The sequence below is a fragment of the Fusarium solani genome, assembly GCF_023522795.1.
Source record: "Fusarium solani strain SB1 chromosome Unknown bctg00000000, whole genome shotgun sequence".
Taxonomy (NCBI): Eukaryota; Fungi; Ascomycota; class Sordariomycetes; order Hypocreales; family Nectriaceae; genus Fusarium; species Fusarium solani.
In genome coordinates, this window is record NW_027072157.1 from 2,913,353 (window position 1) to 2,927,243 (window position 13,891).

At 52.8% G+C, this 13,891-nt stretch overlaps 8 protein-coding genes across 8 annotated transcripts; 3 read left to right on the forward strand and 5 right to left on the reverse strand.

The window, feature by feature from the left end:
- Positions 1 to 537: 537 nt before the first annotated feature.
- MRS44_000924 (uncharacterized protein) lies at positions 538 to 1,425 on the reverse strand (the record flags this gene model as incomplete). The annotated part of the gene is made up of 1 exon (XM_046273463.2): positions 538 to 1,425. One exon carries the CDS (start codon positions 1,423 to 1,425, stop codon positions 538 to 540), a length of 888 nt encoding a protein of 295 aa, XP_046138823.2.
- Positions 1,426 to 1,972: 547 nt separating this feature from the next.
- MRS44_000925 (uncharacterized protein) lies at positions 1,973 to 2,926 on the forward strand (the record flags this gene model as incomplete). The annotated part of the gene is made up of 1 exon (XM_046267558.2): positions 1,973 to 2,926. The coding sequence occupies one exon, from the start codon at positions 1,973 to 1,975 to the stop codon at positions 2,924 to 2,926; it is 954 nt and encodes a 317-aa protein (XP_046138824.2).
- An 89-nt stretch (positions 2,927 to 3,015) lies between these two features.
- MRS44_000926 (uncharacterized protein) lies at positions 3,016 to 3,494 on the forward strand (the record flags this gene model as incomplete). Its single annotated transcript, XM_065624238.1, has 2 exons — positions 3,016 to 3,300; positions 3,363 to 3,494. 2 exons carry the CDS (start codon positions 3,016 to 3,018, stop codon positions 3,492 to 3,494), a joined length of 417 nt encoding a protein of 138 aa, XP_065479940.1.
- A 269-nt stretch (positions 3,495 to 3,763) lies between these two features.
- MRS44_000927 (uncharacterized protein) lies at positions 3,764 to 5,098 on the reverse strand (the record flags this gene model as incomplete). Its single annotated transcript, XM_046270522.2, has 3 exons — positions 3,764 to 4,179; positions 4,228 to 4,456; positions 4,517 to 5,098. The coding sequence occupies 3 exons, from the start codon at positions 5,096 to 5,098 to the stop codon at positions 3,764 to 3,766; spliced, it is 1,227 nt and encodes a 408-aa protein (XP_046138825.1).
- A 1,510-nt stretch (positions 5,099 to 6,608) lies between these two features.
- MRS44_000928 (uncharacterized protein) lies at positions 6,609 to 9,022 on the reverse strand (the record flags this gene model as incomplete). Its single annotated transcript, XM_046267559.2, has 3 exons — positions 6,609 to 7,027; positions 7,077 to 8,712; positions 8,771 to 9,022. The coding sequence occupies 3 exons, from the start codon at positions 9,020 to 9,022 to the stop codon at positions 6,609 to 6,611; spliced, it is 2,307 nt and encodes a 768-aa protein (XP_046138826.2).
- A 1,680-nt stretch (positions 9,023 to 10,702) lies between these two features.
- Positions 10,703 to 11,386, forward strand: MRS44_000929 (uncharacterized protein; the record flags this gene model as incomplete). Its single annotated transcript, XM_065624239.1, has 4 exons — positions 10,703 to 10,883; positions 10,943 to 10,956; positions 11,013 to 11,216; positions 11,270 to 11,386. 4 exons carry the CDS (start codon positions 10,703 to 10,705, stop codon positions 11,384 to 11,386), a joined length of 516 nt encoding a protein of 171 aa, XP_065479941.1.
- A 189-nt stretch (positions 11,387 to 11,575) lies between these two features.
- Positions 11,576 to 12,409, reverse strand: MRS44_000930 (uncharacterized protein; the record flags this gene model as incomplete). Its single annotated transcript, XM_046283842.2, has 1 exon — positions 11,576 to 12,409. One exon carries the CDS (start codon positions 12,407 to 12,409, stop codon positions 11,576 to 11,578), a length of 834 nt encoding a protein of 277 aa, XP_046138828.2.
- Positions 12,410 to 12,644: 235 nt separating this feature from the next.
- Positions 12,645 to 13,858, reverse strand: MRS44_000931 (uncharacterized protein; the record flags this gene model as incomplete). The annotated part of the gene is made up of 4 exons (XM_065624241.1): positions 12,645 to 12,685; positions 12,742 to 13,145; positions 13,196 to 13,568; positions 13,636 to 13,858. 4 exons carry the CDS (start codon positions 13,856 to 13,858, stop codon positions 12,645 to 12,647), a joined length of 1,041 nt encoding a protein of 346 aa, XP_065479942.1.
- Between the last annotated feature and the right edge of the window lie 33 nt (positions 13,859 to 13,891).

Consider the following 13,891-nt stretch of genomic DNA (forward strand, 5'->3'; position numbering starts at 1 on the left):
GTCCCCGCTCAACTTAGATCATCTCTGAATCTAGTCGGCGACGTGATCCCATGACAAGATCCTTGGCACTGACATGCGTGGCTTACCCGTGCTACTATTCTCGGCTCACGGTCTATCTTTATGGGTTTTCTTATTTTATCTTGAGTCAAGCAGACGGCGAGTTGATGGCCTAAGAGAGGGTTCAGTAAAGTCTGTGGTCTTGGTAATGAGCTTAAGAATTGTTTTGTTTGTTTAGTTGGACTGCGTAGGTACTCCGACAGCTCTCAAAGAACCAGCCCCATACATACAAGTTACCCATCAGACATGATATCAAGATGAGACTTAAGCCTCATCGTAATTTATAAATTGATATTTCACTTTCATGGTCACAAATGCGAATTATGTCTAAACGAGCAGATCAATTACTACATCTTTAAACTACTCAACTCCAAGATGATGTTTGCAGATCCCGCAACTCCTAACCTACCTGATGTCCCATGTTAACCACACACACTGGCTTTGCCTTCTCAAAGCCCATACTCACACTCTGAGACAGTCTCAGCGCGCCGGAGTTGGATCGTTGTAGTAGGTAGGCCTACCACGAGCGGACAGTGGAGGGCGCTCGCCTCGTGATGTCGACTCCCTACGCCGTCGGGAACGGCTCCCGTCTCGGTGTTGAGAGTGAGGTCGCTGATCCCGTGACCTGGGCTCCCTACGTGACGGGGGACGACTGCCATTCCGATTCTGAGTAGGAGGACGCTGATCCTGTGATGTTGACTCCCTACGGCTGCCATCTCGGGGTTGAGAGCGAGAGCGTTGTGTGCGAGAGTGATGTGAGCGATGAGATGTAGAGCTAGGTCCCTGGGAGGAGTGGCGGCGGCGGCTTTTAGACTCACCCCTGTTGGAAGACTGACTCAGATTTCCGTGGTAGACTGTATCTTGGGCAAGATACGCAGCTGGGGACATCACTTTTGTTCCCAAGTTTTGACTCTGACCGCGGTTGAATCGCGACTCCCGGACAGCGGGCGAAGGTAGAGGTGTTTCTTGCTGACTAGCCGCCGCAGGAGGATCTTGAGGATACTGCATCCCTTGCTGAGACTGAAACCCAGGCGTATCATGCGGCGAATAATTTCCCTGCGTATAGTCAGATAGTGACATGTCGAATTGCGAAGAGAGAGGCGGTAGATCCGTCAAGGGATATTGGTATTCCCTCGGCCGCTTCCTCTGTGCCTCGATCTCCTCTTCATGGCACTTGAAACACTTCCTATCCATTTGCTTAATGTAAGTTTCTGTTTCGCAGGCCGGAGGCATCCCGCCGGTGCATGTGACGAGTGCGTAGCAACAGTCGACGTAGTGCAACTTTTCCCAGAACCAACCCCAGCACGTGGACCGCCGCTCGTAGATGGTGTGTCCACAGGTATACTTGAACCCTTCATAAACGCACATGGTTGCTGTGTGATTTGTGGTGTCTGGGGAGAGTTGTGCTGCTGTTGATACTGAGTATCGAGTGTGGATTATCTGGACTTTGGAACGGCGTTCCATGAGCTCTTATATCCCACCGTCACTTGGCCATCTCATCTTGGATTATATTGTTATTTAAGATCTGCCTAGCTTGCACCGTGAAAGAAAAAGGCACAGCTCTCAGGAAACAAGGTCATTGTTTGGTTGTCCATGCGTTGTACATCTCCTGAGAAGTGCAGAGTTCTGAAGAACAAAGACCTTGAACATGACCATGTTACAAAACGCCAACCCAACACCAAGACGTTCCCATATTATTTCCTGTTCTCTGTTTATTCCGGAAATGTACAGATTGTGTTCCTTATTCGCGTCAAGTATCAAGAACAGCCTACCAGAGGTATAATAATCAGTCTTGTCATTAGCTAGTCTTCTTACTACTTACTCACCTCACCATCGATCTTGCAACATATCTCTCTGGATACTATTCGGAGAGACGAACAAACCACGACAAGCAATTTTTCACAACCTCGTCATCATGGCTTTGAATTGGTTCAGTCAGATTTTCCCCTGCCTCTCCGTCCGACGGGCCCACGACTCGACCGACGTCCCTGATGTCGCGCCTGAGACCAGGTCCGTCTCAGGGAGATCTCTTTCCTCAGAGAGACGGTATGTCACTGAAAGAAGCCCTTCCGTAGAGAGTCGGTTCAGCGCACAGAGAGGTTCTTTCGAAAGGAGACCATCCTTGGAAAGTCTACCACTTGAGGGGCCGCCGCCCAAGGGACATGAGGAGACCCTCTCCTGGCTTGACTACGGTAACGACTCTGGCGTCATCGCCGCCCGGGACGCGGCCGACCGTGAGATCAGAAAGTCCCTTTCGAGTGAAGGTGGCGAGATCTCGTACGGCGCAACAGAGGCGATCAGAATCCAGAGGGACTTTGGCAGGGACGAAAACGGCTTGGATCTCTTCGCTGTTGGATCCCCTGGCAGCGCGGGTCCCTTCACGCCTGGCTCTCCTCCTGTTCCCCCAACCAAGGAGACCCCTAGCCGACGTAGAAGCCCGTTTTCTCGGGATCCGTCTTCGCTCGACGTTACACGTTTCGATCGCTCGCCCCCTTCCTCTACCGTGTCGTCCCCTTGTGGGAGTCGGCCCACTGACCGGAGCCAACTCGATCTCCCATATGCTGGTGCTGTCTGGCCCTTTGGGGTGGGCTATGAAAGCTTCAGCGAACGCATCAATGCTCTGAGCCTCGTGGTGCCTAAGAAGAACCAAGCGGCTGAAGAGGACATTGGCTGGAAGCGAGGCAGCGTCAACAGCAAGCGCCCCGTGCTCCATATCGACACTCAGTTAAAGGACCCCCTGGTTCGACCCAGAGCCGCTTTGGTTGAATCTTCTCCTGAGAATGGGAGCCAGGCACACAAGTTGCCTGAGCTGCCTCCCATTGTCCCCCCTATAATCACGGGAGCCATGAGGACGATTCGCCCAAGTTAACTACCGTCCTTACCCTTGCCTCTGAAATGAAAAGAGGCTTGGACGATGACAACGGTAGCAGTCTCGATGGTAGTTCTGGGTCGCCCACCATGACTGTTAAGGACTCCGGCTTTGGGAGCATGACCAGCGATGGCGATAGCAGGCCTGATGTGCATCCCGAATCACCTGTCATCGACAAGTTGGCCGATGACAACAACGTCAACCCCGATGCATCTGTTGACTCGCCTACTAGTATCAAAACCGATTCCACTACCATTGAAGCGTTGATCGACGACATCACCGGCTTCCTTGATGGCATTGCAGCGTCATGTGCCATTATCAACGGTGCCCCTGAGGCTGACAGAATGGCCGACGACAGTAACAGTCATATTGAGGTACGTTCAGAGCCATCTCCACCATCACCGATGGTAAGTGTGGGTTAACTGAAATGAAACAGGTTGAAAAGGATTATTGGGACGCTGAATCTGGTGGCGTGTCCTTTGAAGTTGAGAGCGAGTGTGATTCATCTGAGAGTGATAACATGAATCAAAGGACCTGGACGGAACCTGGGTTGAGAAAACATATTTGAGATGAATGAATGAATGAATGAATGAATGAATGAATGAATGAATGAATGAATGAATGAATGTTGCAAAATTGCAGTATCCTCGTACTGTTTTCCGAGTTTGTGTTTCTTAGAATAGGTTGTTGATCTCATGGATTGACGCTATTAACGTCCTCAGCCGCCCATTTTGTGGGCTGGTATCTCATATCATAAGTAGACAAGAGAATCGTGTTTTTTCTTTTTGGGTATCTCACTGGGCAAGCCTTGCTTCACTGGCCGTGCCATTGAACTCATCATACATGTGCCCAGCCACGGGCTACAAGAACCTGCATCTCGTTAATCAAACAAAACTCACCCGGCTCCCTTCTTCCCAGGCCCTCCTTCTCCCATCTCGCTATACGCCTCCTCACCACCCACCTCTCAAACGTCACCATCGTCCAGCGCTTTAGCCGGTTGATCCAGAGGCCGGAAAAGATGTCCCACACCGACACCCAGGCTCCTTGCTCGGGGTGCACGGCCTGGTAGGCGGCCATGTTGTAGCCCACTCGCACGCGGGGATTCAGGTAGACGCCGCGGGTCTTTGAGAGTGGGTTGTCGGCGTGGATGAGGCAGCACTCCGACCCTTCGAGGTGATGTTCGGCAAGTGAGTCTGCGACTCCACGGAAGCGGAGCTTGGAGGACGAAACAAAGGGCTCAGCAGGCATAACAACTATGTCGGTCAGCATATGGACCACCATGAGGAATATTGTAGACTAACCAATCCCGTTCCAGCAGCTCGTCACTGGCACGGCATCCAGATGATTAACCAGAGCGTTCCTCGATGCGCTGCTCTTAAAGTAGGGCCATGACTGTGTGGTGTGGGACTGGCCAGCAGTATCTCTTAGAGCAAATGTGTCGTAGTAACTCGGTGGTTTAGAAAAGTCGAGTGAGCAAGCAGCAGCGTAGTCGCCCCCATTGGTATCGAGAAGCTTGAGGACGTCGTCGGTCTATCCAGTCGCAAAGAGTGAGAAACCATTACGCAAGACCATCAACTGGAGCAAACATACCGTAAAGACCACGTCGTTGAGGAAGAGAACCTTGTCAAAGCGCGTGCCCTTCTTGTGCAGTTCGAGCAGGTCGCGGAGCGTCTTGTTCCTCAGCCTGGCAAGGTATGGTATCCTCCTCAGCTCCCTCTTCCCTCTCGCAGTATCAATCCACCCCTCATCTTTATTCTCGGCCTCGAGCTCGTTCTCGTGCGTCACATCTGACACCTCCACGCGATGCGGCACGCCCAGTCGCTCCAGCTCGTTGTCTAGCTTGAGCAGCTCGGCCTTGCTATTGTCCCAGCTCCCGCTCTCGTAGACGCTCACAAAGACATTCTCAGGATGCAGCGTCTTTGCAAGCTCTATAACGGCATTATTCCAATGCTTCTTCAGAATGTCCTCGTTGTTGAAGTGCATGCTCGCAATGTAGATGCGCTCTGCGGGCTGCGAGAGCTTGGGGGTGGGCGTGCGGTCGGCATCGAGGATGTTTCGGTGGATGCGAAGGACGTCGAGGATGTTGACGACGATCAGAAGGACGAGGAGGATCTTGGTGGTTCGAGAGCGGAGGAGGCGACGCAAGAAGAGACGGTTCCCATGCGAGATCATGATTCCTTGAAGGGGACAAAAGCTCGATTGCGAGGACAGCAAGGCGGCATCATAGGGAGAGTTCCAGCCACGTTCTACGCTAGTGGAACTTCCTGTACGGTTAGCCCGAGTAAGCATTGAATCGAGTACTCATGTGAAACGTAGGTGAAGGGTGGGAGTAATCATGTTGCCAGCGTTCCAGCTCGAGCTTTGACATGGGGAGATCAGCAAAGTCGGCCGCCGTCCCTCTGCTCCTTGCATTCCACCTATCTTGCAAACGCGTGTGGGGGAAGGAGGCTTAGACGACACATGTCGGCTACTTAGCGCGCGTCTTTATCAAACCACGCCGTAAATTGACATAAATGGAAAGTCTGGGGATTGGGTCCAATACGAACCTTACTTAGGATTCTCTTAACGAGATATGGTAATGGGGCTAGAGCTTGGCAAGCTCTCCACAAAGCCTTCAGGGGCATCTTGACAGGCCTTGAAAAGAAGGATGGAGCTTACTGTTAGTTAATCAATTCACTGATCGAAGGTGTGTTTTGCTGGGTGAGCAAACATAGGCCTATGTATTTAATTTTACTAGACAGCAAGTCACAAGCTACAAGACAGATCCATGACATTCGCGTCCGAGAGCTAGTCTTCATTGTAATATCGTGATTTGATGCTCTCACTGCACATGGAAACCGCCGCTTAGCTGAGAGAGGCTGCTGCAGGAGTGACAGCCACTTGGCAGTAAAGCACAACTGTTTGACTGACATTTCGTCTTGGCTGATCAGAACACAGCCTTCAAGTATGACGCGGCTGTTAGCAGGGAGTTGAAGGCAAACATAACGCGCTATATGTTTCTACCCAATCAATTTTCTGCTACACTCAAGTACCGCACCCCATTTAATCCTAGGAGACACTCCGGAAGCGTCGGTAATCGGTAAATCATTTGCGGGGCTCCCATCCCTAAGTTAGGGATCCTCACCTGTGAACCCCTGGATTTCACCAACATTGCACTGCACACAGCCTCAGTATTGACTGACAGCGAGATTGTGACAGAGTCGGTAACGTTTCACCTTCCTGATGTTGTGCCAGTTGCAGAGAGGTTGTCCTAGCTGGCGGATCTAGATCCTTGGCTGATGTCAATTCACCACCAGCTACAGGATCTATGTGGGTTTAGATGCAGCTGATTAGCTTAAGTCCTTATTTCTGTTTTAGCCAATCCGAACCCCCGAGTGAGTCAAGAGCTTCATGGGCTTCATACACTTGCAAACACAACACAATCAGTTGAGATACTCAAGTAAATTAGCAACTAGCTTCTCTATACTCCCTCTTCCACCTTTTCGTCATATCAAGAGAGATTGCTTCGTCAGGTATGTTACATTCCTCCCCAGAACCCTGATCTGTCCCTAGACCTTGCCATGTGTCAAGGTGGGGTTGCATAAACCCCTTGAGGAGCAGTCATATATTCCTACACTTCAATGTCGATTTTTCAAGACGTTTCAAATCTTGAACAAGTCGATTAATCTGCTTGCGCAACCATTTATTTGGCAAAGTGCAGGTCGTAACCGAGCCACTTCCTTCGGAGGATCTGCTCAACCGACAGGCCAGGGTAGCCGTAGGTCAGGGGAAGGAAGAAGTACCAGCCGGCAACGATGATAGCCAGCACAGCACCGCAAGCGATCCAGGCGCTGAGCATGCTCTGGCCAGCGAATCGCTCTCGGGCGGTGACGTGGTGCTTGGGGCTAGGGGTAACCTTCTTGTCCTTAATGGTCAGCTCCTCAGCGGGCTCCGAGTTGAAGATGAACTCAAGTAGAGCACCGGCGACGAGACAAGAGGCCAGGTGAGCTGGAAGATAATGATGCAAGAAAAGCTGACGTCCCATGAGGTAAAATGGGAAGTAGTGAGTGGCCCACGCGAGGAAGAAGAATCCAGTCGAGTTGTACAGGCGGGAACGAGTACCTAAAGGGTCATTAGTATATGAATCACATCGGAACGCTGATTCACTTACGGTGGTCCAGGGCATCAATGCCACGGCGCAGAGACACCTGATCAGCAAGAATGATACCGGCATAGACAGCAAGAAGACTGCTCGCGAGCCACCAACCGAAGGGGTTGCCCAGGAAGTAGATCTGCTGGCGGGTCTCGCCCTGAGTCCAGAAGCTGACACCGCGGAGCAGGAAGGGCCACTGGTAAGGGTGGCTCGAGTAGGGGTGGCTGCTGGTGAGCTTGCTGTTGTGGTAGAACATGGCACGCTGGAGCTCGAACCACTTCTGGAGGAAGGGCAGCTGCTTGACCTTGCGCTCAGGCTTCTGACGACGGGGGTGGTCGGCGGGCAGCGAGGGAATGTCCTCGACGATCCAGACGTTAGAGCTGGGCGCAATCTGCTTGTTGCCGTTGATCTCCTGCTGCTTGTATCCCCACTCAGGCAGAGGCTTGGTGTGAGTCCACATGGCGACCTTGCTTGGGTTGTGGATGAACTTGAAGTGACCCGAGACGGACTTGAAGTTCTGGTTCTTCTTGCCATGCTCAATTCGGACCTCGAAGAGAGTGTCGTTCTGGCGCTTGCCGTAGGCATCCTCAATCGAGACAGCCGTGAACTCCTGGTTGGTAGGGTAGTAGGGCGAGGCGACATCGTGAGAGAGCAGGATCTTGTCGGTACCAATATGCCTCAAGCGGACCAGGTCGTGGTTCTTGACGGTGCGACCCAGCTTCTTGTCATCGTTCATTGGCAGGATCTCCCAGTAGTTGTTGGTGTCGTTGTAGGGGTAACCGGTGACCTGCTGGCCCTGGCTGGAGACACGGCCATCGTCGTAGCGAAGAGGGTATCGGTCCTCGTGGCTGTGGAGATAGGTCTTCGTCTCCTTGTGGCGAATGCTGATGCTGTCGTAGTACTGGATGTCAATGGCGTTGGCTAGCATAACATTGTCGCTGAGGGTCTCCTGGAACTCGGGGGTCATGAAGTCATCGCCGGGGCCGGAGCGGTTGAGGACGGCAAAGTGGACCTGGAACCAGAAGAGGTAGAACAGGAAGGGCATGATGATCAGACCAAAGGCTCGAGCGGCAAAGTGCTTTGCGAACTCCTGGAGGCTGATAGCGCCATTGGGTCGGTTGATGTTGAGCAGGTCCCAGAGGTCAATGATGACAGCAGAACCAATGGTGACAAAGGCAAAGAGACCGACATACTTGACCGAGATATCGCAGGACAGGGCGAATCCGGTCAAGATCAGCCACTTCCACCACTTCCTGGAGAAGGGCTCGTGTCGGAGCTTGTACCACTTGATGTAGAAGAGCAGACTGCAGGCCATGGCAAGGACGAGGGTAGCGTCCAGGAGAATGAGACGGGTCTGGCCAATGTGGGCATTGTCAAGGAGGATAAGACCGGCGGCGAGAATGCAGGCGGGAAGGCTGTATCCAGACTCCCACATGATGAGGTAGGTGACGGAGACGGTCAGGGCACCAAGGATGGCGGGCAGAGCTCGGAAGGCCACGTAAGGGACCTTGTTGGCAATGTAGGAGTCGCCAATGTTCTCGAAGTGGAAGTGACCGTCATAGCCGACCAGCCAGCCCATAAAGGCGAAGAGAAGCTTTCCAAAGGGAGGGTGGACGTCGAAGAAGTAGGTTCGCTCGAGGTAGTAGGAAGCAAACTGCGAATCGATTAGTTAGCAATTGCGCGTTAGGCGACAGATAATAATGCCAGCTTACCTTTCCAAAGTGCACCTCGTCAAAGACGACCTCGTTGGGGTGGCTAATACCCCAGAATCGAGTGACAAAGGCCAGAATGGTGATGATAGCGAGACCAATCTTGTACTCGCCCTCGCCCTTACCGGCTCTCTGGGCACCGGCCTTTGCAAGCTTGTCAAGCTCAGTCTCGGGGTTGAAAGTATCATCAGAGACCTTCTTGGACGCAGTGCCCCTCTGTCGCAGGCTGCCCTGCGGCGTGGAGCTGCGAGCCATGATGGGAGTCGACCGTGGAAGCGCAGGCTATGATGAAGCAAAGCTGTCAGTAAGGGTTGCTTGCTGGGAAATTTAAAGAGAAGGTTCCCACGCGAAAACTCGGAGGCTTGTCGCAATGGGCTTACGCAGCCTCGCGACGGGGTCTCACAAGCCGCAACAAGGAACGATAAGTCTCAGAACTTACCTCAGGGGTGATGGAGGAGGCTCAGAGGCCAGGTATAACCAGCAAACAGCAGTGGGTAAAGGAAGATAAAACAAAGGAGCGGATAGAAGGATAGATTGAAGAGGCAAACGCACAGAAAAGAATTGCGCGCCTCAAGAAGAAGAAAAGAATGGTAGAAAAAGGGGCAGATGGAGACCTCCCTTTGCAGAAGCAATGGATTGGAGTTGAAGAGTTCCTGGCGATGAGCTGAGCTGAGCTGCCGTCGAGGACAACCTGGCCACCTAGCTTCCCTTTTTTTCCTTGTGACTTAGCCAGCTGTGATGGGGATGCAGGGGGTGATGGCTTGCCCCGCTTATGTTATACTATCAGCCGTCTGACAGCCCCTAGCACTAACAGATGCTCTATCGCCCACTGGGACGCCCTAACGCCCCGGACAGAGGCGCTATTGACTGGAGCCGACAAAGGGGACCAATTGGATGACAGTGCGCCGGCGGTTCATTGTTTTACTGGTTACCAACGGGCTTCGGGTTGATCGGGCAGGGCTGAATGCCATCGGCTACTATAGATTGAGGGTTGTAACACCAGGAACATAGGGAACGAGGGCTGTTAATGATGTGAATTCCTTAGGCTAGTATAAGGCGCTGACTTCCCCTTGGATAGGGCATTGCCAATGGATATTAACATCCATTGGATGGCTCCATTAAGGTATGCGTAACCATGAGCCGATGTCGACATGAAGACGACGCTTATCGATAAGAGCCGTCCGTGTAAGACGATTCTCATGGCGGTGACGCAGAATCCATGGTACAACTTGCAGAGTAGAGTAATTGATTTGATTGTCTTGATCGCCTTGTATTTAGTATCCATATCCAGTTTCTTATAATTCTGAGAATTGTCCCTTTGTATGAGGCTCGGGGTGGGCATTAATGCTCTATCAGTATCTACGAGCTGAGCAACCTGTCCATGGACATATTGAATTCCTACACATACCCTGAAACACCTGCATCTCATAATCACCTATATCTATCCCCATGATTCGATCAATTTTCCCCTCAAAACATAGAACCACCACTTCGGTCAAGGAAATCGTACGTAATCCCCCGAACCGCGGGACCCCTCCGGCCCTGGCCGCCGTCTCCGGAGGGCGCGTTGCGGGGCAAACCCAACCCTCTCACCCCAGACACGTCGACAGTTAGCCGATCAACGGAGCCCAGGACCGCCCAGTTAACTGATCCCATGTACCTACACGTGTAATGCGCTTGTAATGAGAGAGCGCGCTCTCCATGGCTAGGCCAGGCTCAGCCGCCGTTTTCCACCGGCTTCCACCCTCCGACGAATTGGAGGCGGCGTGATCGGCTGCCCCTCCGAGCTGCCGGAGCTTTGTCGAATATAAGGCCCCTCGTCCCTCCGCTTGAAAGCTTGCTCCGATCTTTTGACGCAACCAAAAGGAACTTGACCTCTTTCATCACATCTTAAACATCTTCTCTCTTCAGGTAGGTAGTTTCTTACCGCATCCAATGCTGCCATCTCTCGCTGCGCGCCGAGCTCCCCGCTTTGTCGCCTCTTCTCTCAGAGCTGCCGCCCCGCGTCTTGTTCTCCCTCCCGCTGTATCAGAGGCAGCCAGGTTCACACGTTCGATTAGAAACCAGTCCACCATGTCCGACCAGCAGATCATCTTTACCAAGAACGCCCCTGCGGGTAAGTATTCATTTTTCACCGGAATGTCGTAGAATGTCCGCTGACGGATCCTCAATTAGCTGTTGGCCCTTACGTATGGCTCCCAGAGCTACCCCTCACTCATGCCACCAGTGTATTGACCTTCAACAGTCCCAGGCCATCAAGACCCCCAACATGATCTACTGCTCTGGCCAGATCCCTCTTACCCCTGAGGGTGAGCTCGTTGAGGGTTCCATCACCGCCCAGACCGAGCAGGCCTGCAAGAACGCCAAGGCCGTTCTCGAGGAGGCTGGCTCCGAGCTCGCCAAGGTCGTCAAGACCACCATCTTCATCTCTGACATGGCTCACTTTGCTGTATGAGTCCCCGTGACATATATCGGCATCTTCATGGCTAATTGGTGTTATAGGAGCTCAACGCCGAGTACGAGAAGTGGTTCTCCCACAAGCCTGCTCGCAGCTGCGTTGCCGTCAAGACTCTCCCCAAGAACGTCGATGTTGAGATTGAGGTCATTGCTCTCCCTTAAACACTCACTTTGACGAAAAGTTAGGATACCAAAAAAGTCAATCAAAAAGAAGATCAAATCTATTATGTTTCCTCCCAGCTACTGATCATGTGCTCGCCACCAACACCCTGACTCAAAACGCCCCGACAAACAAATTAATAGACTCCAACTCAGTCAAGAGAGCCCGAAACTAATAACCCAACTGGGTGCTCACTGAAAAGCAAGAGCCAGATTCTCCAGATCCTCACCATTACCCGGATACTCCAGTATTTCGCAAAATGCCATTCCAGCCTGGAGGACGTTTCTCGCCTCTGCCTCGTGGACGTCCCCTCGCTCCAAGACAATATCAAAGACCCTCGCGATATCCTCCGCCGCTGTGTTCACCACACTCATATTCTCCAGCGCTCTAGACACCGATTCTGGCGATAGCATCTGCAACGCATTCCCCCTGGCCCAGAGGATAGAGCAAATTCCGGTCGTGTTGGTCATCAAAGAAGCCGTCACGTGTGTGCTCCTGTAGAGACTTCGTGCCGTCTCGTCGAATATAGAAATACGGTCTGAAAAACGACGAGACTCATTATGCTGAAGCTCCGAGAGCCGCTGTTCAATGTTGTGCCGGAAACCCTGGATGAAATCTTGACTGACTCCAAGACAGATGTCGTGTACTTGTCGGGCGACGAAGCATCGGAATCCTGGGTCGTTGAGGGCGTGGGCGACGTGTCCAGGCACGCCGTTGTCACTGAATAGGGACATCACGGTACTAGTATCGTCTCGTTCAGACGATTGCTCATAAGGGGTGACATCTCGAGAATGAGGTCCCGCCGCTATATGAGCTTCTCGTGGGATGCCGTCCGCGAATGGTCCATGGCCATGGTGTAGTAGGGCCGGGGAGAACCGGTCGTAATATTCGGGTGAGTCAGGCCAATCTGCTGAAGGTTGAATAGAAGACGGATAGCTGCTTAGATTCGTGCTCTCGTCTCTGCGCTCGGACATGGACGGGTTTCGCTCGTAGATGAATCGGCTAGGGGATTCAGGAGAAGACATGGTGGGTGAGGGTTGAGTGATAGCAAGAACTTGGAGGAGCCTGATTTCTTCCTAGTGATATATGTATATATATGTATGTGCACTATACAAGGCAGATAAAACACGAAAAAGACCTTTGGCACATGCGACAGAGGTCTGACACAAGGCACTCATTCGAGAACATGACCAGTTTTTATCGGTGTGAATCTTGATGGTTCTACATGTCTTTGTCATTGGCAATCTACCCCTGGACAATCTAAGCAGCCCAGACCACGACCCTACCGTCAACGCCGCTTGCTACAGCCTTTGTTAGCTTTTTCTGATATATGACAATGAATGACTTTGTGACTTACTGCTAAACTTGGTTACACGCTCTCCATCAGTCTCGAAAGGTCGAACGGTGCTAATGGTGTTTTGGTGGACTGTCTTGAGCTGAGTGTCGTCCTTGGCCTTGCCCTTCAGATCCATCTGTCGGAACATGTTGAGGGCAGACTCCTCGCGGTGCTCGCCCAGGCTGGGGCGGCCCTTTGTCTCGATGGTACCAGCCAGCTGCCAACCACCCTCACCTCCCTGGAAGCGGAAGGCCTCACAGTCATAACCAGCAGCAATGATCTCGTCCTCACTGGTCCAGATCAAACTCTTGAAAGGCAGCTGTTGGGTGGTGACAGTGACAACAGCGCGGGGAGGTTGCTCAGGTCCGGAGGGATACACGACAGTGATGCTGCTGTCGTGAGCAGCAAAAGCAAGGCTGTCACCGCTGGGGAGAAAGAAACCGAGTGAACCCAGCCAGCAGAGTTGTTCAGGTACTCTCCACAGACAGTGTTGAAAGGGAGTCGCTCGCCCCAGACTCCGGGAGGAGGACGGGCGTCCATGCCCTTGATGAAGGCAGAAAAGACTCTGGCGTGGGCATCGGTGGAGCCGGCGGCAAGGAGGACCGAGTTCGGGTGCCAGGCAACGCTTGTGATGGTGCTGCGGATGGGCTTCTTCAGGTGCTTGGAAACCCACCAGTCGTTCTCCTCCTCAAAGTAGCAGACGGCGATGACGCGGTCGCCGGAGCCGACGGCGAACTTGGTCTCGGACGGCGACCAGCGCACAAACGTGGCAGCTCTGCTGATTCGGAGCAGAACAAGAGTCGGCTTGTAACCGGTGGGAGAGGGCTCCCAGACCAGGGCGTTACGGTCTAAGTGGCATATCGTGTTAGCGTCATGAACAGCGTTGTCGGTATAGGGGTAGCTGCGCATTCATACCCTGAGAGCAGGTCACAATGCGCCCGCTGTTGGGAGCAATGTCGACACTCGTGACCGTCTTATCGTGGCCCTTGAGCTCGTCCTTCAGCTTGTAGGCATTGCCGACCCTGCCGTAGAGCTCAACAGCGGTGTCGCGAGCGACGGCGAGGACGGAACGATCGGCCGAGAACGAGTGGTCGGCGATGGGGTTGTGGAAGAGGTGGTGAACTTCGGGAGCGGCCATGGTGAAGGTATTGGCGATAGGAGTAGCTCTCTA